The sequence below is a fragment of the Pyxicephalus adspersus genome, chromosome 6 (assembly GCF_032062135.1).
Source record: "Pyxicephalus adspersus chromosome 6, UCB_Pads_2.0, whole genome shotgun sequence".
Lineage (NCBI taxonomy): Eukaryota > Metazoa > Chordata > Amphibia > Anura > Pyxicephalidae > Pyxicephalus > Pyxicephalus adspersus.
In genome coordinates, this window is record NC_092863.1 from 105,028,614 (window position 1) to 105,056,406 (window position 27,793).

Here is a 27,793-nt window from a genome sequence, read left to right on the forward strand (position 1 = left end):
GTATTTGCCGCCATTGTGTGGACATCCTAAAGCCTTAAGAGTGATTCTGGGTGCCGCCATATTGGATGTGATGTCAGCATTCATCAGCTCATCATTCATTTACATGGAAGGTCTGCTGTAGCCAATGATTTATGTTATGTTCTGTGCACAAATGCAACGCTGAAACCAAGGAACAAATTGTGTTCTTGTGTTGGGCAACACTGCTTTATGCAAACCGGCCCTTCCTCCGAAAGAATTAATAGACATGGAAATGGAAACCGCTGGGGCATAAGGTACGTACACCCATCAGATTATTGCCGCCAGAGATGAATGGTTGCAAAAATCTGACGTGTAAAAAAGTCCCCTGAGGTTATTCCTCAATCCATCATGGCAGATTGATGAATGGCTGATTGGAAACCATCGTCGTGCACCCCTATGGAGGGAAGCACAATAGGTACTCGTCTTCCACTCTCCATTGAACAGAACAGTGCTCATTCGTTCATCTGCCTCTGGTAATGTCCAAAAAGATTGTTTCCAATATTGATCACCTGATCACATCTGATATCTGTATGGGGCTGTGGCCAAAATTAAGTCCCCAATTTAGAGAAATGGCTCCTGCCAGCAGTGTTGCCCAATAAACCCAAGAACTGGGCAATGTTTCTTGTGGTTTCAGTTCATTGCAACATTGTGGTGTTGCATTTGTGTAAATAAATGTCCATATCAATCCATATAAATTAAGGATCAGCTTTCAGTCTGCTGGGGGCGCTAACATCAAATCCAATATGGCGGCACCCAGTGCCAATCTCTGGGAAGAATCTACAGCTCCGAACAGATCAGCTTGGATCTCACACATTGCAGAATTTCAGCCAGTGAGGCTTCGGAATGGAAACGGATCAAAGAGATGCAGATAAGGATTTCCTGGCTCATGATATCGGCATCAGAAGGATTTTTTTTCAAAAATTAAAAAGTATTACAGGTTCTCTTTGCACAGTGCTGTCCTGTCTGCACCAATTAATAAAAACCCAATAATGGAGGATGGAGAAATCTTTGGTATAGGATGATTGAATATGATTTACGAACTCTCTGATGGATGAGATTTATGGTTCGCTATGGTTCCCTCGATCTCTGTGCCAGGTCCCTGGATCTGTACCCTTGCTGTGCCCATTATGAGGGGTTCCCACCATCCCAGTACCCCTGCTGTGCCCACTATGAGGGGTCCCCACCTGCCCCGTACCCCTGCTGTGCCCATTATGAGGGGTCCCCACCATCCTAGTACCCCTGCTGTGCCCACTATGAGGGATCCCCACCATCTCTGTGCTGGGTTCCTGGGTCTGTACCTCTGCTGTGCCCATTATGAGGGCCAGCCCCATAACAAGAATATAATTTCTGGGAGGGTGGTCCACACCCTGCACCTCTCAGTATCGCTATCCTATTAATTATGTAAAGCGACACCCCAGCCGTATAATTAGCGATACGAGAAAAACTGTTATTTACGCCTGCTTACAACGAATATCAGCCGGAGGCGTTTTTCTTTTTTGTTTTCTCGCATAAGAACACGGAAGGGTCTGCGCTCATACAAGGCCCTCCCCGGGGAGACGCTCATTAATTTTACAAATGTGTAATGAAGCCTCATAAAGCCTTCTGGTGAAATGTTTTCTTAATTGCTGACTTTGCCCCGGGCGGTTCTGTCGGAGTGGGGAATAGAGAGAATGTTTCTGTGAAGAGGAGCTGACACTCTGCTCATAGCTCTGACATATACCGCAGTGCTGTACAGAGAACACTGAGCCAGTCCCATCAGTCTCTGTACAGAGGAGCTGACACTCTAATGTCCCCCCCACAGTCACACACTATTATTATACATTTATATAGCTCTGACATATACCGCAGTACTGTACAGAGAACACTGAGCCAGTCCCATCAGTCTCTGTACAGAGGAGCTGACACTCTAATGTCCCCCCACAGTCACACACTATTATTATACATTTATATAGCTCTAACATATACTGCAGAGCTGTACAGAGGTCACTGAGCCAGTCCCATCAGTCTTTGAACAGAGGAGCTGACACTCTAATGTCCCCCACAGTCACACACTAATATTATACATTTATATAGCTCTGACATATACCGCAGTGTTGTACAACAAACACTGAGCCAGTCACATGACCCCTCCCTTGATGGGAAATGAACCCCAGAGCCCAGCGCCACATTTCAGCCACGTGTTCCCCATCTGGGATGCCGGAGTGAATTAGAGTCGTCTCTCCGGAGTGGCGGCGCGGATCCATCTGTGCGGATAACAAGCTCAGAATGGTGAATTACAATCCGAAAATTGTGACTAATGTGTCTGTGATGAGCCGTTGGCTGAATTAGAGCAGATTAGATGAAACATAATTTCATTTCATTTTCAGTGTTTTACGACTTAATCCATCACAGATAGTTCCCCCTGTCTGGGAGGTGCGGCTGGAGGAGGAAAGGGGGGGCATGGTTTTTGGTGCTGCAAAATCAATGAATCCAAAATGTTTATCTAGCTAGATTACGGCTTTAAAAAAAAACTGAAGAAGCTGAGATTGATCAATGTGATCGATCATCAATCTGCAGATCAGCTGATACCGAATGGATTCAATTGGTTCTGTCTGCGTACCCCCATATAGTATGAAGGAGCAGAGTATGGAGAGCTCCCACTGTATTATGGAAGACTAATGAGATTTTTATTTCTCATCATTCCTAGCTAAGAAAGAAAAATGACCATATATGGCAAAAAAAAAAAAGCAACTTATTGGTTACAGCGCCCCCTAGTGGTGATACTTTATATAAACCCCAATATACAACCCTAAATGCTGGGTAAGCTTGGCCAGCACCCATCCTCACTCAGAACCTGCTCCAGTTCTCCTTCATTTCAGTGGAGTCATCGATGCTACTGATACTTGGTCTTTACCTATGGAGAACCTGTCTACATGCAAACCCATCAGACACAGCAGCACCCCATTGGTTGCAGTCTAGGTCGTTCATTTGTATCTTCCATAGTAGACAAGAAATACAAGAGAAAGAAAGATGGTTTTGCTCAAGTTTTTGGTTGAAAGATCAATTATGTATTCGAGTAAAACCAAATTCATACACAAATGTATCTTCGATGTAGGGTGTTGTCACACCAGTGCTTTATGGGAGCCTAATAGAATTTTTCTTAATTAATTATTATTATTAATAATTATTTTTACTATTTCCCATCATGGCATTGAAGGAAATGTCCATATATGGAAAAATGTAATCATAACAGCGCCCCCTACCTATGATGCTTTGTATAAACCCCATTATTCAACCCTGATCATTGGGTGAGCTTGGCTAGCACCTACCCTGACCCAGGGGCTGCTCCAGACCTCAGCATTGGCTGCAGCTCCCTATCAGTGCTCCATCACACTCTTGCGTTGCATTATTGCATGCCTTTCTGTTATTGCACCATGCAGCAATGCATAGTACATGAATAGTGTGACACCTTATTGTAATGTATAGATGACAGGTCCAGTTTAAACTTTCCTTAATAATTGGCCAATCAGTTCCTTTCTTCCTCGACCTGACAGCCAATAGGAACGCTCCCCATGAAGTAGTCTAAGGATTGGCAGCTCGGAGGCGTGGCACGGGGCCCCTGCGGAGCAGAAAGGGTTAATCCACCCATTATCTCCCCAGCAGATGTTTTTCCATCTGGTGAACCAACCTGAAATCATCCAGCGGATTCCTTTTGCGTCCCCCCCATCTAACCAGCGGGAGACAAAGGCAGACGGGGGCTAATATTAGCAAGCAAAGGATTATCGGGGGCCCAGGGAGCGCCGTGTACTAAGCAGATCAGTGGGCTGATAAAAAGGAAAAAAAAATCAGGAAATTAATCCTTTGTAGGGTGAATGATTCCCTCAATAACACCGCCAATATTCGTGCATCGGAGGCGTGGAAATAGAAAACGCTGCGGGGAGATGGAATCTGGATGAAAGAATGAGGAGAAGTGGGACGACCACCCTGAAAATAAAACCTGGGACAAGCATGCAGCCATTGATTATGGAGAATGAACATGACAGCCAGTAGGGAGCTCAGAGGTTCTATAGAATGGGGTCACTGGAGCTCAGAAAAAATTGTCATTGGAGTACGGGGTCACTTGAGCTTCAGTCATTAGTCTGCTGCAGGGAGGAGGAAGCATTTCCTCAGTCTCCTCTTCTCCAGTGATCAGACTACAACAGCTTTATATCACAAGGGGCTGATCTGTGTCAGACATTGGTGAGCACATCAGTCAACAAGCACAACAGTATGATGTAGGAAGTAGATGATGACCCTGGCTGATTCCTGAACAAAGATGGCTCCGTCCTTTCGGAAATGAAGCCACTGGCAGGGTGAATTGTGTGATCTCCCATCTGTCATCATTCTTTCTTCCTGAGCATTCGATGGGTTTTCATGAGCTCACTTTCAGCCGCAGCTGAGCTGCCCCCCTCCCATCTTGCGGCCAGCTCACCCCCCCCCTCCTTTGTCTCTCCCTGATGCTAATGGCTTTAGCCATCGATTCCTCATTAACATGAAACCCGCTCGCAGCTAACAAGAGTGACTCCTGGCAAATGTACAAAGCAAACCCAAAGAATACGCCGAGCGGGAGGACATAATAACATGCCGGACCCGGCATCCATCTCCTTGTCACCTACTGCCAGAGGGCCACTGAGCTAGGGTGCAGATTTCATTCTCCCTGGCACAGGCATTCTGTGCCATAGCACTGGCAATAATTCAATCCACCTGCAGTAATTGACCCTGCCACAGGGGGGCGATGTATACACAGCTAATCTCCGCACGTTATCATTGGTGCTCATTCCCCAATGGCGTCCTCCAATTCCTCACATTTTCATTAGTGCTGCTTCTCCAATGGGGTCCTCTAATTCCGCACGTTATCATTGGTGCTCATTCCCCAATGGCGTCCTCCAATTCCTCACATTATCACTGGTGCATATTCTCCAATGGCGTCCTCTAATTCCGCACGTTATCATTGGTGCTCCTTCTCCAATAGCCCCTCCCTGCCAGAACCAATTAGGACGGGAGTCTTGGAATGTATTCAGCATGAAAATGATTGTTCAATACTTGTGGATCTATGTGTTCCTAGGGGGCGGAACAACCATGAATACTTATTAGATATGCAGGCTCCGCCTACTCCCTTATCCAGTGACAATCTACGGAAAAAGACCATGTGATCTACCATGCCACCCCATCATCCCTGCAGTATTTTAGAATGTAGGGAAGGAAGTGATAGATGTAATGGAGGACAAAGCCAATGCTAGGCCCCTGTGTTGGATTGACTTAGGACCCATGTGGGTCCCCTTTTGCTGAGGAGGGTCTGGGGGCCCTCAGGTAGTAGCACACTTTGCACCACCCTATGTCTGCCCCTGAAAAAATAAATAAGTAATGATATATAGAATAATGGATTAGAAATTATTGATCAATTGATCGGCTGCTGTAGATTCACATAGACCCCTCCAATCCTGTTCATGTAATTCCTTCATTCCACCACTAAGAGGTGCTCTTCTCAAACCCAAAATTGGATTTTCTGCCCCTGGTAATGATAAGATTAGTAAATATGGATAAGAGAAGAACCCTATGGGGCTTTTAGTCTGTTTTAAAAGATGCCTGTTGATTCTGCTGGAAATCCAGGCAAAGAAATTTAGGCGGTGATGATCTGATGGTGGGGTGGTGAAGGAACCTGGAAGGGCGATGGATGTGATTTGCTGGCCAATCTGTGACAGATTGGAAGCTTCCATTGGGCTCTACAGGCAGCTGGTGACAGGTCCTCTTTAGAGAGTCTTCGGAGCTGGGCCATCATCGTCTAAGATGACTCATTAGTGATGACGCTTGGCTGTGAGGACACGCGTTTCACGCCGCGATTGCCGCTTAATTTCCCGTATCGAAACGTATTAGGTGAATTGCTATATTTGGAAGCAAAATATTTACTTGGATGGATGAATGTTTGGATGAATACAGATCTTGATGATGTAATTAAAAGAGATTTCCCCGTGTCCCCGACAATACTGAACAGAGAGTCCTGGCCTCCCGGGGACACAAAATTCACAGAATAAGAGACTGCTGTCCTGAGATTTACACAGCTCTGGCAGACACCAGAATGTGGAGGAGGAAGCAGTGCTGATTTTTTAATCTCTGACCTATAGGAAAAGAGGAACGTGTTCCCTTTAAGACGGAGCTCCCCTTTAAGGCAGGAGAAGCTGCTGTTGTCACCGAGCCATTTCTCTTCAGTACAAATGCTTGTCGTGTCCCCGGCAGACAATGCAGTGACCTTCTTGCGACGCTCACGCGCACCTTGTCTGCGGCAGGTGCTGAATCAGTGGTCGGAGGTGAGAGAAGGCAGCCCGCCATGAGCGGGGGAGGGGTAATGCATTTCCCGATCGATGGCGGCCCATGAATAGTGCAGATTAATTTCCGTAAGCGCTGCCCTCATCCTCCGGCTTCCTCCTCCCTGTGTCCCCGCTGACATTGCTGGAATGATGGGGCCACCGAGATGGCCGGGGAATGGCAGGGTAATTAGTCCCAAGGAATAGGGGGGGTGAGGGGGGTGCCAGAAATCGTCTTCATCACATATGTACATGTAGGTAACATACGCCATAGCACAGTACATACATCCATATATGTACATGGGGATAACAGATGCCATTGCGCAGTACATACGTCCAATAATGTACCATGAAGTAACATACGCCATAGCACAGTACATACTTCTATATATGTACAAGGGGGTAACATACGCAGCAGCGCAAGGCATACGTCCATATATGTATATGGAGGTAACATATGCCATAGCGCAGTCCAAATTTCTATATATGTACATGGGGGTCTCTATAGGGCTTCTCATTGATTTGCCATATGCCTAATATTGTCATCACTGATTTACAAATCTGTAGCTTGTCAATCAACCTCTGACCACTCCCATTCCCCCGCCCACTGCTGTCTGGTTTGGCACCACTGACCCCTCCCACTGGGAGCTGCAGTTCCTGGGAGGAGGAGCATGTGACATACAAATGTGAAAGAACTGGGATCACTTAGGGGAGGTCCATATATGTACATGGTGGTAACATACGCCATAGCGCAGTGCATACGTTCATATACGTATATATGGGTAACATACGCCAGGGCACAGTGCATTCACTTGTATATGTACATGGGATTAACATATACCATTGCGCAGTGTGTACGCCCATTTATGTACTTGGTAGTAACATATGCCATAGCGCAGTACATACTTCCAAATATGTACATCGGGGTAACATACGCCTTAGTGCAGTACATACATCTATATATGTACATAGAAATAACATAGTGCAGTACATAGGAATACATAGAGATCCATCACCCTGCCCCTGTGGTGTGCCTGTTGCAGCTCTCCTCACTTCCTGTCTGGCTAACCTGTTCTCAGTAGGACAGGAAGTAAGGGGCATCTCTGTATTGGAGAACCAGATAGCAGCGTTGCCTCAATGCTATGTCTGACAACACTGCAGCAAATTGCCAGGCGGCGGCTTAGCGTTGTCACCCTGCAACAGGAAGTGCTCTAGGTAAGGAACTTCTCAGATTCCACACGATGCGTTTGTGGGGTTTACACACATTTGAGTTTAAAGTGTCACCTCACTGGGACTTGTAGTCCTCCATGAAAATTCCTCCCCGTAGAATAAGACGACCGGTGCCAATATGGCTTCTAACAAATCCGTCACTTCCCAGCCAGTGACATGAAATGAAGTGCTGACATTAGAGTTTCTGGAAGCCAGGAGGCGCCATAAATCACCAATCCCCCAATCACCACTTCCAGTTATTCCTAACATTGCCGTCTCCACGCTGCGTTGTGCGGCCATTACCGCGTCAGACTGCTGCAGCGGAATGGAATTAAAGGGAGAATTAATCAGAAATATTCCGAGGAACAGAAACCGAATGGATTCTCCTAATCGTTCCACTGAAATGAAATAAGAATTCACCGAGCCAGATACTTACCCGTCACATGGAGCGCCACGTAATATGGACCGCAAGAGTGACTTCTGGGGGAGCACAGGGGGGCAATGAGCATTGAGACGCACAAAGCAAACATATATACTGACAGTGGGATGAATATTCCTTACATTGGGATCAGTGGGAATAATTCTCTTTATATTGGTAGCCAATGGGTAGAATACCCCTACATTGGTGGTCAGGGCAAATAACACCACCCCTCACATTGGTGGGCAGTGAGAAGAATGTTCTCTACATTAAAGTTACTGGGAAGAATGCCCATTGATGGTCATTTGGGCCAATGCCCCTTACTCTGGTGATCAGTGAAAAGAATGCCCCTTACACTGATAAATAGTGGGAAGAATTTACCCTACATTGGGGTCAATGGGTAGAATTCTCCTTGGATTTGAGGTCAGTGTAAAGAATACACCTTACACTGGGGTTTTTGGGTAGAATGCCCCTTAAATTAGTGGTCAATGGGAAGAATGTCCCATAAATTCTGGACAGTGGGTAGAATGTCCCTTATATTGGGGATCAATGAAAAGAATGCCCCCTTCATTGGGGTCAATGGGTAAAATGCCTCCTAAATTGGTGGTCAGTGGGTAGAATGTTCCTGATATTGGTGGTCAGTGTGAAGAATGTCCCCTCCATTGGGGGTCACTGCAATGAATGCCCCTTACATTGGAGTCAATTAGATGAATGCCCCTTTCAATGGTGGCCTATAAGGAGAATGCCCCCTTCATTGGTGGTCAGTGGGTAAAATGCCTTTTTCAGTGGTTGTCAGTGAGAAGAATGCTCCCTTCTTTGGTGATCAGTGAAAAGAATGCCCCCTACACTAATGAATAGTGGGAAGAATGCCCCCTACATTGGGGTCAATAGGTAGAATGCTCCTTGGATTGGAGGTCAGTGTAAAGAATACCCCGTACACTGGGGTTTTTGGGTAGAATAGCCCGTAAATTGGTGGTCAATGGGAAGAATGTCCTATAAATTTTGGACAGTGGGTAGAATGTTCGTTGGAATTGGGGATCAGTGAAAAGAATGCCCCCTACATTGGGGTCAATGGGTAAAATCCCTCCTAAATTGGAGTCAATTAGATGAATGCCCCTTCTTTGGTGGTCAGTGTAAATAATGCCCCTTACATTGGGGTTTTTGGGTAGAATAGCCCTTACATTGGTGGCCAATGGGAAGAATGTTCCTTATATAGGGGATCAGTGAGAGGAATGCCCCCTTCATTGATGGTCAGTGGGTAAAATGCCTCTTAAATTGGTGATTATTAGGAAGAGTGTCCCTTAGATTGGAGTCTTTGGGTAGAATGGCCCTTACACTGGTGGCCAGTTTGAAAATTGCCCCTTACATGCTCCCAACATCACACAGATGGCGCCATTAGTCATACTCACGTGCTGCCATTGGTCCAGAATGAGCGGCCGATACCGCAGGAAGAATTTGAGCGGGAACGACTCCGGGTCCGGCCATGTGGACGGCGTCTGCCATGTGACCTCTAACCTCCGAGTGTTTTTATAAACGGGTTTGGCGACCACGTTCTCTGGAGGATCCGGCTTCACTGCAAATACAAAACAGCCAACATTTCAAACATGGGACGTCTCCTTCATAGATAGAATTGTACAATAAAGTCTGATAATGAAATATAAAGAAGTCAGTGGGCGTGGCACCCACTGTGTTCATGGGTGTGGTCTGTGGGTGTGACTACGTTCACCAGGCTATTCTTAGCTGCTCTCCTAATATATAAAAGTGACACCAGTACATGTGGCATACAGTAGATCCTGCCACAAATGCTGTATCCTTATCACTTTCTGTGACCTGAATTAGGAGTATAAATCTTATCTTCCTCACAGGTTCTCCTCTCTACGTTCCTTGTTCTCAGTCCTTGTCTGCAGGTGTAGTCCAGGTGCGGACAGGATGAATGTACTCAATGCAATGTTCACAAAATCCCGGTCATGTGACTTGAAAATAACAAAAAAAGAAAAGAGAAAGTTGTGATAGGGGTAAGCAATGGGTAAAACCAGAATTTTTGGCAAAGCCAAAACTCCCGATGAATTTACGCTGGGAGGCGGAGGGAACACCATGCAGACATCGTCTGGTGTAATCTAGCTGGGCCATCGGAGGGAATTAAATTTAGATTTACTGACGGTATCTGTGGTCATGCTGGAGATAAAATGATGGATCTCCGATTCGGGTGAAGCGGGGGCAAACAGAGGACGATTGATGCTGGCCAAGGTTGACAATGATTAAAGAGGACCTGTCACGTGCTGAGATTAGTCTCATTCATTAATACCTCCTCCTATGACCTAATTAAGTCCATCCTCCTCCACCTCCCCAAAATCCCCGAATAGCCCAATTCATACACCTTAAAAATATTTCCTGTGCCCTTTGGTGGCCACCTGGCCCCTGCTTCTCCAGTAAAATTACACTGGGTCAGGAAAGCTATGTGTTCTGGTGGGCCCACCTATGAACCTCCTCTGGTGAACCTCCCATGTACCTTCAAAAAATCCCTCTTGGGCTCCATTCATACACCTCCATTCAAAATCCATGTTCTGGCGTGCCCATTTTCCAACCTCCCCTAATGGACCCCATTCATGTACCTTCAAAAACCTTCTGACGAGTCCCTGGCCTTTCAACCCTACATAAAATATTGGCACTGGGCCAGTAACGTTATGTGTCCTGGTGGGCCTTCCTACCCTTCTCTGGTGGTCTACAGTCTGACCCTGAGGGTTGAAAAGTGGTCAGTCCTGGAGGAACCCATCTGGGTTGATCGCTGGTACAGGGGTAATATTATGGTGAATGTTTTCTTCAAAAACTTTTTACTATATAAGTGAAGCTGTCCGTTAAATTCTCCAACCCCCACATCTTGTCCCACCAGCCTAACTACTTACCTCCATCCTAGTACCTGGGTTCATCTATGTGTGACCCTGCCAGGTGCAACACATTCTCATTGAAATACATTAAGGATTAGGTTTGAGGTATAGGCAGGGTTAGGAGTATAAAGATTGGTATGGGGGCGGTGTGTGTAGTGGCTCATGGTGTTGGAATTACAGGGGCTATTAGTGTTGGGGTAACAAGAAAGGTAGTGTTAGGGTCATAGACAGGATTACGGGTTCAATGGGTAGTATAGAGGGGTTAGTATTATAGGAGTGGTTGGTGTTATAGGAAGGAGTAGTGTTGGGGTAACAAGTAACAATAATTTTGGGTGCATGATTGTGGGTATAGAAAAGGTTAGTATGGGGGGTAGTGTTAGGAATAAAGGCGCTGTTAGCGGAGTAACAAGGGAGGTTATTTTCAGGGTTACAGATAGGATTAGGGGTACAAAAAGGTTAGAATGGGGGGGGGGGGTAAGTGTTAAGATTACAGGAGCTATTAGTGTTGGGGTAACAAGGAAAGTTAGTGTTGGGGGTAGGATTAGGGTTATAGAAAAGGTTAGTTAGGTTTTGAGGGGGGGGGGGGCTTAGTGGTTAGGATTACAGGGGCTATTAGATTTGAAAATACAGAAAGGATTGGGGGAATAGAAAAGGAGAAAAGGTTAGTATGGGGGGATAATGTGTTATAGGGGGTACTGTTAGGATTACAGGGGCAATTAGTTTTTGGGTAACAAGGTAGGTTAGTTTCAGGGTCACAGATAGGATTAGGGGTATAGAAAAGATTAGTTATGGGGGGGGTTATTTTTAGGATTATAGGGGCTGTTAGTGTTGAAGTTACAGATAGGATTGGGGGTATAAAAAAGGTTAGAATTGGGGGGGTTTAGTGTTTTAGGGGGTAGAATTAGGATTACAGGGGCTATTAGTGTTGGGGTAACAAAGAAGTTTAGTATTGGGGGCAGGATTATGGTTAGTTATGAAGGGGGGGTAGTTTGAGGATTATAGGGGCTATTACTGTTGTATCTGAAGGTTAGTATCAGGGTTACAGATAGGGTTAGGGGAATAGAAAAGGTTAGCATGTGGGGTAATTGTTAGAAGTACAGGAGTCATTTGTGTCAGGGGTACAGAAAAGGTTATTATAGGAGGGTAAGTGTTAAGATTACAGGGGCTATTAGTGTCGGGGGCAGAGGCAGGATTAGGGTCATATAAAAGTTTAGTACAATGGGTGTGCGGGTCATTGGGGGGTCTATTACTGTTAAGGCATCCTCTGATTGAATTGATTGGCTGGGTTCAGAGCCGACTGATAAATGTTCTCAGGGGCCACAACATTTGTCACGCTTGTCTGAAATAAAGGGGCCCCTTCCTGGTACCAGAATGGCCCCTGACCACATTCACCGGTTGGCTCTGAACCCGGCCAATCAGTACAATCAGAGAATGCCATAATGAGGAGTGACAGGTCCTCTTTAAGTGAAAATATAAAATCATCAGCAGAGCAGAGAACTCGCAGAATCCCTGAACAGCCGGACAGACAAGACGAGAAGTGAAACGTCCGGCAGGATCTTCCCCTCTGCTCAGGGACTGGACGCCAGACAGGCAATACTCCCAAAGATTCCAATTAGCTGTCCGTGCTGATCTCCCGCTGCTCTCTGCTATGCTGTCAGCCAATCACAACAAAGCGCTCCGATTCCCCAGAAGTGAAGTTTCTTTCTTATGTGTCAGGTGCCAAAAAAATGGAATCTTGCTGGAAAATGATTACTGCTGGAGCCGGAAACCCTGCAGGCAGCCAAAAAACTTTTAAAGAGACTTACGCGTCAGCTACCGAAACGTATCTCCCGATCCATACCGCAACGATCTACCACTGCTGAGCCTAAAGAGAACCTGTCACTAATCTCTAACCTGTGCCATAGGGCCTGGGGCTGCCATTGCTGAGTTCATTCTGGAAAAACTCCTTTACAAATACAAAATAGAAGAGCCTAATTTATGAGATTTTGCCATATTCACCTCGATTTTGGAGCCATCCTTTGCAGTAACCCCTTTCCACCACTAGATGCTGCTAGATGCTATCTAGCAAAAAGCCACCTCCTTCTTCTAAGCATAGGCAGTCATTGACCCGCCCCCTAGGAGACTTCATTTACACAAACGGGTTCATGGCATTGCACTGCTGCCCAATACAAGAGTAAGAACCGCCCCCGAGGAACTGCAAAGAACTGTGATGTAATTGGTCAGGAAAACTTTTCAAAATAAAAAAAATAAGTTTTTCAAATGGAGACCTCAAGGATAGAGGGAAGGCTGGGGAAATTTTGAAGCAGAACCAGCATTGTACTGATATGCAAATGCTGACTTTTTAAACCAACAGCTATGTGCTCCGTCTCTAATGACTCCACCTGGTCCTTGACCCACATAGAGAGCAGTGACACATAATAGGCAAGAGGAGACATTGATTGACAGCCCACCTTGCGGGAACTTGTGAAAAGTTAAGCATGTTAGGTCACATTAGGAAAGTTAAGGACAGTTATCAACACAAAACAAGCATGCAGCTAGGGAAGTCAAGGGAAAGTTTCAACTTCTAAATGTGTTCTGTGTAAAATATTCACAGAATAAATCTCATTATTAAAAAGAAATAAATATCTGATGCTGGGCCCTATTTAATTCTGGGCTAAAGGTGGAATATATTCTGAGTACGCCCCCTCCTGGGACTAGAAGGTACTGCACACCGTCAGTCTCCCATCCACACACAGCCTAAGGTATAAAGCCGCACCCTCCTCACTCGCTCATGTGTTTCCCATTAGCAGGGAGGTACATGCTCCATCATCTGCACTTGTCTGCCCACGTTGAGAAATCGCCACATCTGCTTGTTTGTCAACTTTGTTGTTACATGATAAATATCAGCTCTGAATTCTGTAAAATGTTTTTCACTTCAAAGGTGGGGGGACATTAGAGTGTCAGCTCCTCTGTACAGAGACTGATGGGACTGGCTCAGTGTTCTCTGTACAGCACTATGGTAAATGTCAGAGCTATATAAATGTATAATAATAGTGTGTGACTGTGGGGGATATTAGAGTGTCAGCTCCTCTGTACAGAGACTGATGGGACTGACTCAGTGTTCTCTGTACAGCACTATGGTATATGTCAGAGCTTTATAAATATATAATAATGTTGAGTGATTATAGGACATTGCTTCTCCTGCAGACATGAACAGGTTAAGGCCGTCTCAGGTTCCTGGACATCAGGCAGCACAGTGGACGGTGAAGGATGAACTCCAGACCGTCAGTGATCCTCATCCTTTACAGCCATGTCCAAATGTTCTGCTTTCCCCGTCTTTCCAATTTAATTAATTTTGCTGGCGCCCCGCTATCATGAGCGCTGCCAGCAGGACCAGAAGCCAATGCAATTAAAACTGCAAAGTTGTTCTTAGGACAAGGTGTCTGACATCATGGCGGACTTGGCCTGGTATTCGTCCTCTCCTGCTTTGATCCGGCCCTCCGTTTCTCACCGTGATTGATCGTGATCGTTCCCTGGCCACAGCTGCATTCCTGTAAGTGTCCCAGCTGGGTGAATGATACCCATGGATAAGTGACCTTCCTAAACATCTGTTCCCAGGTGCCAGTGTATGTGGCAGCCCATTGCAGGTAGGGGGCGCCATCCACAACACGCTGATAAAGAATCAATCATTCTAGATTGTTTCTTTTAAAACATTTAATACAACAGAAAATAATTTGGCTGAAATTACATGATGGATGCCTTCCTATATTATTGGAAAGAATGTCTAGTGCTCCTCTGGTGATTTTTTACTATGGAGGAACCCTTAAAATAATGTTTAGGTCTCGGGTTCCCAGGCTGCTGCAAGGATTATATCTGTAGATCAAGGTAAGTCAGCATTATAGGTATAGGTGTAGATATTATAATAGAGAACTTTGGGTAATGTAGTGTATATTATACCCAGAATGGATATTTTTTGTTTTTGTTCTTTAACATTGGTAGTCAATAGTCCATTTTTAATAGCTGTAAGTGGGGTCCTCTTTTATTGGTGGTTAATGGAGAAGGACCCCTTTTTATTAGTGGTCAGTTGAGGGTGGTCCCCTTATATTGGCACTTACTGGGCTATATACACTGATATAAAAAAACTGTGTCTGTGTCCACAGGGGGTCGTTTAGTCTCATATTGTGACATCACTGAACCGTGGTACCAAGACTGTCTGGGAGAACAGCACAGACCAGCAGATAATAGAAAGAAATCATTGGTCTCCCTCATCAGAAGAGGTTATATGGAGGTTTACCTAGCTAGATGTAAGGGACAGGCGTGGGTGGGCATGTATTCAGGTAATACAAGGAAAATACAAAATACGCTGTTTGCTTTCAGACTGCCATTCTCTAATTGAAAGTCTGTCCTTATGAAAGCCAGGGAAAGAGGAGGAGTCATTGTGAGCTTGAGCTATTGAGCTCTATAAACATTTTTTCCCCTGAGCAAAACAGTTAAGAATAGCCTGGTTAACATATGAAAATAAAGTGAAAAAGCACCTGTCTATTGAAATGAAAAAGTATTTTCTATATTAAAGAATGATATAAGAAGTGTATTGACTCAAATAAGATCCCACCCAAAAAATAAAACTTAAAACTTACCTATAGAAAATTCATCAAAGCTGATGGTGGTGGAGTTTCTTCCCAGTGGATTGGTCACCACGACCGTCACTCGGTACTTAAGCGTAGAGAAGAGGTGGCTATACTTTATGTGACACCGGTTTTTGGGGTACGGGTCTTTCTCACAGAAGAGCTGCTTTGTGTCGTGCCTGGAAATACAACACAGGAGAAATTAATTGAAGGTTAACATCTCTGTGAAAAAAGTAAATGTGACCTTAAAAACCTGACATGTTTGCTGTCTCATATTTTGGTGATTGGATTCAACAACAGATTTGGAGCTTTTGCATCTAGTGGTAGAACCTTTTACTGCCACTAGATGTCCTCAGTTATTTAATCCAGTTCCTCTGATCCCATGTGACCCTGGATCCACCCGATTGAGTGTGGGTAATCTATACCTCCAAGATGGTTAACATTAGGGTTATGGCAAGGAGATTTAGGGACAAGGGTTAGAACGTCAGTTTCATAGCTGTTTGTGCCCCCTACAGGAAGTGAGGATGAATCTCTCTTAGGGACAGATAAAAATCTCAAAATTTTAAATACTGTACCCAAAACCAAATTCAAAAATTAATTTTTCTACCACATATGGAAATAGCCATCCCAGCTGCCGTAAATGAAATGCATCTATAGCTGGCACTGTGGGGGATTGCTTGATCACATGATCGCAATGCATATACAGATTCTCAATTATTTTTGGTATTTTGGGGTGGTCAGCCCATTTTCAGAAGATTCTTGCTTAACCATCCGTTGCTTATCTGTTACTCCCATTGAGGCATTGATTGGCTGCCTCTTTCTGATCAGCCAATCAGTGCACTTGTCATGCCAAACCCCACCTTAGAGAAGTCGCACAGCAGGCAGCTGGGGGGAAACCAGTAAGCCAATGGCAATTTTTCAGCTTTTAATTCAATTTTTTAGTTTGAATGGCTGCAGGTAGGAGTGATTGGCCTACTTGACCTACGGCCATTTAAAAAAACTCACAGGGGCCCTGGGCCCTAATATATCAATCCCTTTCAATTTACCCCACAGCCTGCAACCAACTTACATGACAGTGATGTTGAAGGTATTGGGAACGTAGGTGGGACTCGGGAGGTGCCAGCTGCAGTAGAAAGAGGCGGGGTAATTGTTCGACCGACACATTAGTGATGGTTCTTTGGGAGTATCTGCAAAAGCAACATAACATATAAATATTAAAATTTACATCATATAAAAAAAATTACAATATTCAGTTTTCTATTCACAAATGATACAATTATAAGATTTTCACATTTTTATAATTTTTTTGTTTGCTTTGCCTATATTATCTATTACCTGCAAAGCTTTGTAAGTGCGCCCTCTAGAGGCTAACTATGTAACTGACAGTAAAATCAGCTTCATGTATGATAAATGTTATTCTACTTAATATGATAATAAAATTATTTACAAAAAATAACATTGGGAGGGGGGAGTCACATTTTGGACACCATATTGGAAGATTACAAAGCAAGGTGACCTTTATAACAAGAGCCTACAATGGACAGAGGGACATCCAGTGCGGATGGAGGACAGATGAGATCACCATCAGCGCAGGAAGGGACTGTTTAAGGAAATGGCGGATGGAATGCGAGCCTCTAATGGTGAAATTAATCAGAGAATTAAATGTAAAAACACGCCGGATGCTTTTCTTACAGCTAATGATATCCGCCGATCCCATTAGGAAAAGGCAACATGGGGGTATATTTATCTGGGGAGTTCATTCAGCTGCCATTGGGGCGGAAAAGGGTTCTTTCCCCCCACAGTAGGTAAAGTGTTAGGGGAGGACATGGAGGTGCAGGGTCCCCAAACCTTCGTCAACAGGGTCCACCATCCAGGCCAGTTCAGCATAGGGGTCCACTTTTGGCTAGGAGGTAACAGGGGACATATTTGCCCCAGTATAAGGTAGAAGGAGATTTACCCCTCTCTCCTGATGAGAGATGGGAAATACAAACTGTATATAGAATTCCGCCACTTCCTGTTACATTTCCTTAAGGGCCGGTTTTGGACTGGGGAAAAATAGGAAATTGCTCCCCACCTTTCTCAGGCCCCCTACTGACAAAATGGCCAAAGTGCAGGGAGATAGAAGGCTGTGCATTTGGGGCCCTCACTTATTATTTTGCCTAAAACTGCCCCAAGTAATGTGGCAATGTGGCCCCACTTCCTATAAGTGCCCCCAGCATATACATTAGATGAGTTTGCCCACTTGTTTGATATTGCTTATTTGCCCCACGTGGCAGTTTAATACTTTGCTAAGCCAGACCACCCGACCTCACCATTATATTGTGAACCTGACAGGTACTGTACTGCTGACTATCCACATCCCAGGAGTAAAGATACACCAGCTAGGAGTAAGCTAAAGCAAGTAAAAAAAGAAAAATCAATCAACTAATCAAAACCTGTTCTGCACAATAAATTTTGATTTACAAAGCACACATCAAGAATGAAATATTTTAAGAATCTGACTCTTTGCTCTTACATTGTAATAACAGCTCAGCTTTCACTATCAGCAATGGCTATGTGTGCTGTTATTCACTCGTATTCTCACCCAGGCTGAGTAGAAACATTTAGACTGTAAGGCTGCCTTGTCATAACCCTGAGCTGAAGATGTATGCCATTCACAGATTATAGTCAGGAGTAGGGATAGCCTCAGAGGGCATCCTTCCACATCATCCTATTCTGACAGGGAGTAAATACAAGCAGCAAAAAAAAAAAAAATAATTGTATGCAAATCCAACAATTTAAAAGTAGTGATTCAGATTGATATTACCTTGGTGACAGGTCCTCTTTAATAAAAAAAGAACTTGTGTAAAATGAAGCCATGAAAGATATATAACAGGCTATAAATGGGCTGCAGTGAGTTTGATGCTGCGCCGCTTAACTGGCTGGGAGAATTTATACCTTTTTATTAAAAGCCAGATTCTCCCAAGGAAACAAATAAAACACAAAAAGCAATTTTCATCGATTACGCCGCACACATACGGGTGAAGGAGTCCCGCTAGGCTCTCATAACGGGCTCTATTGACAAGCTCGAGCACGCGTTATGCCGCGGCACCTGCACAGGAGCGCCACCATTAGATAGCTGATTTGTAGAGAGAACATGACAATTTGTTAACTGCAACCATTTGTGCCTGGAGGGGCCCGCAGCGGCCATATTGACAATCTGCGAACGCTTTCCTCTTTAACAAGCGATGGACCTCCCGCCGAGCGCGCTGGTGAATGAAGCTGTTTCATTTACAGGCCACTTTCACGCTTTATTATACGCTTCTGTGTGCAGCAACCAGCCCGAGCGTCATGAGGCTCAATTCATTAAGAGGGATGAGTTATGGGTACTCTATTGTTTCAGCTGCTGGGGGGTGGAAGCCTGGAGCAACATGTTATTATTATTTATTATTATTTTATTTTCTAATTTGTTACTTTGTTTTACTAAGTATTTTATCACCCAAATATTTCCTCCATGGAGTCCTAATGGTCAGCAGTGTGGGGTGAGCAAGTGTTAGAAACTTGGTTAGGTTTTCATTGCTGTTTATGGGGAGATTCACCTTCTATTCATTCTGCTGATAATAAAAATAAAACATAAGTAAAGTGAATCTAATATGAAATAAAGGAAAGCACACCTGTGGTCTAAAGAAAAAGTGCCAACCTGGCTTTCAGATCTTCCAGATTCCACTTCTTCTTTGTGCACCTGTCTCTGACCATCTGCCATTTCTCTTTGTGCTTGGCACTGATTTCTGTCTGTCTACCCGTCATTGCTGCCCATTCACCTACCATGCCAATCTGTCATTGTCTACCTGTTATGTCCACCTGTCATTGCTGCCTATTCACCTCTCATGCCAATCTGTCATTGTCTACCTGTTATGTCCACCTGTCTACTTGTCATTGCTGCTGTTCTATGTTTCTTGCCTGTTCACCTCCCATGCCACCTTTTTGTCACTGTCTACCTGTTATGTCCACTTGTCTACCAGGTATTGCTGTCTGTTTACCTCCCATCACAATCTGTCTGTCATTGTCTACCTGTTACATCCACCTGTCTACCTGTCCTTGCTGTCTGTTTACCTCCCATCACAATCTGTCTGTCATTGTTCACCTGTCTACCCGTCATTGCTGCCCGTCTATGTTTCTTGCCTATTCACCTCCCATGCCAATCTGTCTGTCATTATCTACCTGTTACATCCACCTGTCTAACTGTCCTTGCTGTCTGTTCACCTCCTATCACAATCTGTCTGTCATTGTTAACTTGTTATGTCCACCTGGTTACCTGTCATTGCTGCCTCTCTATGTTTCTTGCCTCCCATGCCACCTTTTTGTCACTGTCTACCTGTTAGGTCCACCTGTCTACCTGGCATTGCTACCTGTTTACCTCCCATTCTGTCACTTTGATTTCTGCCTGCCATTGTCTACCTGTCTGCCAGTCATTCCTGTATTCCTATTTTTCATTCTTCTCACCTGTCATCCCATTTTTGTCTATCCCTCTGCCAGTCTGTGTTATGTGCTTGTGTGCCTTTCATTACTATTTGGTCACCTGCCCGTCTTACCCAGCATTCCTATGTTTCTACCTGTAATTCCTGCATTTTTATTTAAAATTTCTGTCTGTTCACCAGTCATTTCTCTTTATATGCTTGTCTATTATTTATTTTATGACTCCTGCCTATCCACCTGTTCCTATGTCATTCCTATACCTCTGCCTATAATAGGTTTCTTGCCTGTGTACCTTTCATTCCCCTTTATTCCTGCCTTCCAATAATTCCTGCTTGTCTTACCCATCATTCCCATGCTTTGACCCGTCATTCCTACATTTCCATTTGACATTCCTGCCTGTCTGTAATTCCTGCCTTTTTATGTTTCTTGCCTGTCAATGTCTTATTTGTAACTGTTCACCTGTTATTCCTGTTTATATGCTTGTCTATTATTCTTTCTATGATCCCTGCCTGTTATTCACGCCTCTCTACCTGTTCATCTGTCATTCCTTTTTCCCTGCCTGTCTACCCATCATTCCTATATTCCTATCTCTCATGCCTTCCTGTGCACCCACCTTTGCTTTTTGGCTGCCTCTTTGTCATTTCCTACCTATGTTTCTTGCCTGTGCCTATTTGTCCCCTTTTATTCCTACCAAACCTTACATCCTGCCTGTCTCACCTGTCTTTCCTTTGCTTTGTTCTGCAATTCATGCTTTTCCATTTGCCATTCCTGACAGTCGGCCTGCCATTCATTCATTTGCATTTACCATTCTATGCTGCCTGTCTATGATTCCTACCTGTCCACCTGTTCTTCTGTCATTCCTATATGTCAATATTTCTATCACTCATACCTGTCTCTCCTTCCTTGGCCACTGGACATTTCCTTTTGTCTCTCCCCTACTTGTGTATGTTTCCTGCCTGTGTATCTCTCATCCCTATTTGTCCTCCTTATTCCTGCCTGCCATGCTTTGACCTGTTATTCCTACATTTCCATGCAACATTCCCGTTTGTAATTCCTGCCTGCTTATTGGTCATTTCGATTTCTCTACCTGTCTACCTCTACCTGTCGTATTTCTAAGTGTTCGCCTGTCATTCCTGTTTGTATGCTTATCTATGATTCTTTCTTGTCTATGATTGCTACCTGTCTACCCATCACTCTATTTCTATCTCACATTCCTCCCTGTACACCTAACCTTCCTTCTTGTCTGCCCCTCTGTCATTTCCTACCTGTCCATGTTTCTTACCTGTGTGATTCCCATTCTTATTTATCTTGCCTGTCAATTATCCCTGCTTGTTTTACTCATCATTCCCAAATTTCATCGTGCATTTCATTTGACATTCCTGCCTATTTCTCATGTTTCTAATTGTTATTCTGGAATGCCCATTTGTTATTCCTGCCTATGTTTCCTGTCTTCCTACCTGTTATCTGTCATGTATCCCTGTCTTTGCTACATTTCTATCTCTCCCTGTACACCTACCCTTTCTTTTTGTTTGCCCCCGTGTCATATTCCTTCTTGTCTTATTCCTATTCATCCACCTTTCATTCCTACCTGTCAATGATTCCTGCTTGTTTCACCTGTCATTCCCATGTTTCAACCAGTCTCTCCTGAATTCCCATTTGACATACCTGCCTGTCTAGGTTTCTTGCCTGCCCACCTCTTATTTCTAACTGTTCACCTGTCATTCTTACCTGCCTGTCATTCCTACCTGTATGTTTGCCTTCCCACTATGGCCACTTCCCCAATGTAAGAATCTGCAGCCACCATTGCATTGTACAAGCTGTAGGGGCCAACACTGCCGCAGTTGGATGGACCAGGACAGGGGTGTCAAGTTCTGGCCCTGGGGGCCAAATCAGCCCCCAACGTCCTTCTTTTTGGCCCCCAAATGAATCCTAAATATGAACTGCAGCTGGCCCACCCCTGCATTGAAATAGCGCTGCTACTACAATTCCTGGAATCCCTCGCGTCTATAGACCAGCGGGCTCTCTGCTTATGTGTGGCCCCGCTTTGGACTGTTTTATAGACGCAAGTAATGCCAGAAATTTTAGTAGCGGCGCTATTTCAATGAAGAGGGAGTTTCAGCGGTGGGCCACTCAGAAGATTTAGCTCCGCAGCTGTTCTTTTCCTTGCTACTCCCAGGCATGGACTTGAATGGTTGGATTTTCATTGAAGAATATTGGTATTATTATTGTTAGCCCGTGCAGAATAGTTACCATTAAAATTTATCTCAAAAAGCTACAAATAGAGAAAATGTTTTTCTTAAATAAATAAAAAAAAATATTTCTCTATTATAAGCTTGTTCCAGATTGAATGTGAAGCAAAACCTCTCTGTTTCCAATGAGAAGGAAAAACTTCCTCAATTTTTTCAATACATATTAAGGTTGGCGTTATTTGAGTCTGACCCCCCTGGATCAGGGGGTGCTATCAGTGTTCCTGGACCCTCAGCACCCCCCAATATCCCCACCCCTATTATCATTCTGCGGCAATATGCTGCACATTGACAAGAGGCAGCCTTCCCAGGAGCGCAGATTAACATTCCTCAGCCAGCACTCCAGATTTTAAAGTGATTATATGCAAATTGAATGTACTTAACTCAGCCGAGGAGGATTAAAAGCATCCAATCCAGATAGCACAAAGTAACCTGCAGTCAACTGGAGCGACACAACAAACATTCGGCACATTGGGTCGGCGCCTCTTGAACATATCACAAACATAAATGCGCAAAATGGGGCGAGAGAGTTGTAAAGAGGCGACCGGGCTCTTTACAATGTAATTTCCAGGCATAGGGAAGGACCTATCCTCCCTATCAACAGTAGGTGGGCCAGTTGGTTGAAGTCAACTTTTGTTAAGTCACTTATGTGAAAAACTAGGTAAAGTAAGAATGATTGTATATTTCAGGCACAAAACTTTTTTCCTTCCTTGGAGCTCTGTACACACAACAGTACTGGGTATGGGGCATACTTAGTACTATTGTGTATTTCCTCCTTGTCTTATGGTATTATAAGTGCATTCTCTCCCTTTCCTAAAGTACTATGTGTATTCTCTCTTTGTCTTATAGTATTATAAATGTATTATCTCCCTGTCCTAAAGTACTATAAATGTATTCTCTATTTATCTTATGGTACTATAAATGTATTCTCTCCCTGTCCTAAAGTACTATAAATGTATTCTCTCCCTGTCCTAAAGTACTAAAAGGTGAATTCTCTCCCTGCCCTAAAGTACTTTAGGTGTATTGTCTCCCTGTCTTTTAGTACTATAAGTGTATTCTCTCCCTGTCCTAATGGACAGCCACCAGTCTCCAGCACAGTCACATGCAAAGCCCCAGGCAAATGCTGACTTTTAGAAAGTTGCCATCTGCATGTGATTTCTTGGATGGTGACAACATGGCCAGATAAAACCTTTACAATATATCTCGAAATGCCCCATCCAATGCCCAGTGTTGGCCAGGCTGTAGCTTTGTGCAGACTGAAGCTTTCTGCCTTGTTTAGTGAACATTCGCTGATGTTCTCCTCTCGCCGCGTCTGCTGATAAATAATAGAAATGCGGCTCCTTGAATCATATTCTCTGGGGCGCTGGATGCTCTTGTCTGACTTTCTAAAGAGTTTCTGGATTCTGCAGACTCTCGGCAGATTAAAGAAACCAACCAGAGGAAAATTTGTGTGTGATTACTAAGACACCAACATTCCATCTACAGAACACGCAGCTTAGAAGAATTTCAAGGCAAATACAGAAAGACGACTTACATAAAATATATTTTATATTCATTTATATTAATTATTAATATTATATATTTAAAAAAAAAAAAAGCACTGAAAAATACATCTTTGCTATATAAATTCATTATAATAATAAATGAGGGGTTTACCTTCCTGTGATATCAATCAATCACATTTGCAGAATTGTATCATTTTCCCGAACCAGACAAACATCCAATGTTAGTGCCTGGGGTACTACGGCAAAATCTGGGAGACATTACTGGCTGTACACAAACCTTGTTAAGACACCTCTCGTTATAAGGTGCCAGCTGCCTCTTAAAGTGTTGTCATCCAGCGCCCCTGGTGGAGACTACATGCAATTGCGCTTACACATATTGCACAAGCATGGTCCACCGTTGTCACTATTAGGAAGCCGACCCAAAATATGAGCATTCTGAGGCTGCTGCAACTGCATGCAGAAAATATCATTTTTATGATACACAATGTTTACGATAACTAAATGTCACCCGCTTAGAATTCAGATCTACCTTTATCAGAAGTTAATGTAAAGACTTAAAGTTGTCTTTTTAGAATTCCTCCTTAGCATAATGCAGTATTCCGTGAGTGATAAAAATGCGATGTGAGAGCTATTCATGTGCGCTGATGTCGGCGCCTGGCGCTCTGACACTCCTCTTTGATGGCAGCGGTCGGTGGAAACATTTAAGGAGAATGACTTTTTTTTCCTAATAAATGTTAAATATTAAATACCAGCCTCGGGCACAATTCATTCTACCTAACGCTTCCCTCAAATATTTAGCTGCGTCTCAGCACGCTGCTTCCAACCTTAGAGATCCAAACAACCTGCCAGGGCCCTGAAATGCATCAGAAACATTTTAATTAAATATTGTGGATGGGGGTATGATTCCTCCTGGACCGGCTCACACCTGGCACTGCTACATTGGCAGACTGAGTGTTTTGCTGAATACAACAAGAACCAAGAAAGGGGCTGGCCAGTCACCTGGTGGGCATGTTGCAGGGTCAGCCTTAGGTTAGTACCCAGCCCAATTTGGTGCCCTAATTCCCTGGGGGCTTTTTACCAAACCTACAGCAGTGCCATGTTGCAGTGTGGAGTGTTAGAGAGGATCCCCGACCTTCATGGGCTCTCTGCACAACCAAAGACAGTCAGTATTGGAACTCCATCCTCTGCCCACAGAATACCCCCCCTCCTATAGAAGGTCCTCTGATGTCCTTTCTTTGGCGGTGGCTTCTCGCATCCAATATGAAGAATCTGACTATAACAAGAGTGCAGCAAGGCGCTGGGCAGCCACCTGACTGGCATGTTGGTCTCTGCAGGTACAACCTTAGGATAGTAGGTGCCCAGTTTGGTGCCCTCATCCCCTGGGGGCATTTTACCAAACCTACAACAAAGCCACATTGACGAAGAGCATTCGAGAGGATCCCTGCTGCTGCATGGGCACTCTGCAGAACCAAGGATAGTCAGTATTGGACCTCCATCTCCTGCCTACAGAATACCTCCTGCTACAGAAGGTTTTCTGGTGGTGCTAAAGTGGCTCCTTTGATCCAGTATGAAGAATGAGCATTTTGCTCAATACAACAAGTGCAGCAAGGGGCCGGGCAGCCACCTGATGGGCATGTTGGCCCCTACAGGGTCAGCCTTAGGTTAGTAGAGTAGAGAGAGAGTAGAGTAGGTTATGGAGTGTTGGAAAAGATCCTTGCTGCAGCTGCAGGATCCCTTATGAGCACTCTGCAGAACCCTGGACGGTAAGTATTAGACCTCCATCCTCCCCCTTGCGGTGGCAAAGTAGCCTTAGGTTAGTACATGGCCCAGTTTGGTGCCTTATCTCCTGCGGAAAGTTACCAAACCTACAGCAGTGCAGTGGGAAGTGATAGAGACGAGCCCGACCTTCATGGGCTACTTGCAGAACCCAGGATGGTCAGTGTTGGACCTCCATCCATGCCTACAGAGGGTCTTCTGTTATCCTGCCCCTGGGGGTGAAAAAGTTGTTCTTAGATCCAGTATGGGGGGTGAGCAATAATGACAACCTACCAGTCTTTCTATGTGGTGGTTGTTTCTTTTCTCAGGGTTCTTTTATTTTCACACTTCTTTCACAAGGGCGGGGACAGGATTACAGAACGTCTTCGCCTTTACGTATTTACATAGCATACATCCAAGGGATTCATTAGTTCTTAGAGATACCTGAGAATAATGTAATGATATAAGTGCAGCATGGGCCGAGAGCACAGGAATGGTACAACTAGGTCCTGGACCTCCACTACATTTAGGCAGTAGAGTGCAGTCAAAGACCCGCCCCAACCTGCTGATTGGACAATGAAGAAGCAACACTGTACAATGTAGTCTGATTGGCTGTGATGTCTGACAACTGCCCTTCAATCCTTATTTAGAAACGAGTGGGCGGAGTTGGGAACGCAGGAACACTCGCCGCAGATTACTGCAGGCTCTATACACAAGAGCGCCCCAATACATTGCAACTATACCCCGCTGAGCAAAGATGAGAACTTTTTCCTGTATAAAACTTCTCATTTCACACCATGTCAAGCTGTAATATTTCTCAGTCCCGCTTTATGATTTTCATACGTTCTTCTCTGAGGTCTCATTTCCGCTCTTCATCCCCCCATCTGCTGCGGGTAAAAAAAAAAAAGTCGTTCATTTGATCTACAGCCCGTCCTCCAACTATTTACATTTTCAACATATTTAAAAACAATCAGCTGCAAAATAAACACATCTAATGGTCCTAACGCAGCGAGGCCGAGCGCTGCCAGATCTCCCTTCTGCCATTAATCGCTCTCATCGATGCATCCTCAGCTGCTGACACATGCCGTTTCGTTCCGTGATATTAAACATCTGGTGCGCGCTGCAAAAAACGATACGCACTCAATATATACACGAGCAGGACGGAGACCGTGAGTCTCCGCTGACCTTCGACCCGAGATTCGTTGTTTGTTCCACACCTGGGCTTAAATCCCCTTCGGAAATTCATTTTTTTTTCTCGCCTGGCGCGGAACACACTGTTTTCGGGAAAAGGGGTCACTACTAGGCGCCTCGAAGAATCCCCCCCTCCTTCTGTGCAGCGGATATATTGTATATTTATGACCGACCTATCAGTATTAATCTCATTTTTGGGAAGATGCAACTGGGCGTTGTTAGCTTGGTCAATCGAAAAAATAATGAAAGCGCCATTGAAGGCGTCCTACGTTAATGGGCCAAGGGGCCCAGATGGCCAGCTGTCAATCAGGGGAGTTTCGGCACCCAGCTGGAAACGCCGTGAACAAACTCCTACCAAGAGGTCTCCGAAACAGAGGACGCTTTGGAGCCAATTGGCCGGAATCTCTGGTGATGACAGACATATGAATGGCCGAGCATCTGCCGATGGACTCATCTTCAAAACAACGCAAGCAGATGTTACTGTCCACCCGGATCTTTGATATTCACATAAGTTTTTTTTTTTCTTCTTTTAGGACATCAGAGCAATAATTGATAACAGATTTGGACAAACCCAAAGTGGCCCCAGGAGAACCCTGAGCAGGCATGATAAAGATTGCTTGATGAAGAAACTGCAAATACATATCGTACGGTTTAATAGCGCGGATCTTACTTTTAAATTTATACTGGCCATACGTAAGCTAAGGAGAGCTCAGCTGGGGCATTCCATCCCGAGGGGCAGATATGGGGAATGATGAAGTTCTTAAGCCTATGCCACATACACCTCCATGAATTTCCATTACTTAGAATTAAACAGCGTTGGCCCTGTTGGATTTGGTTGAGTAGAAACCATAGGGCCCGGTGCTGCTATATTGTGTTCTACATCCTAAATGGGGATTTTTCTTCCCACCTATTGTCCAACAACCTGGGAAGAGCATTGAGCTTAGTGCCTAGATCTGATTTCTGTCTTCATTAATGAAATTGGTGCACAATTCTCAAATATTAGTTATGGGCAATGAACTATTGGAACAACTTTCTGAATATGGAATTGATTAAAGATTGTGCTGCCTATGCCATTCTTCTAGTCTCCATGATGGATTTGAGTTAAGGGTAAATGGATGACGTGAAGTCTATGCCAACAATGATGAGATTTTCGGCACTGGCATGGAGCAATATAAAGCGAAAATACA

At 44.4% G+C, this 27,793-nt stretch overlaps 1 protein-coding gene across 3 annotated transcripts in view; it reads right to left on the reverse strand.

Annotated features, from left to right (window-relative positions):
* Nucleotides 1-27,793, reverse strand: part of CNTFR (ciliary neurotrophic factor receptor) — a 283,316-nt gene that overhangs the window by 23,320 nt on the left and 232,203 nt on the right. For all 3 annotated transcript variants that reach the window (XM_072413594.1, XM_072413595.1, XM_072413596.1), the window contains 3 exons: nt 16,524-16,641; nt 15,467-15,633; nt 9,375-9,538 (listed from right to left, as the gene is read on the reverse strand). In XM_072413594.1, the coding sequence (XP_072269695.1) occupies nt 9,375-9,538; nt 15,467-15,633; nt 16,524-16,641 (449 nt within the window). The remainder of the gene's footprint in view (nt 1-9,374; nt 9,539-15,466; nt 15,634-16,523; nt 16,642-27,793) is intronic.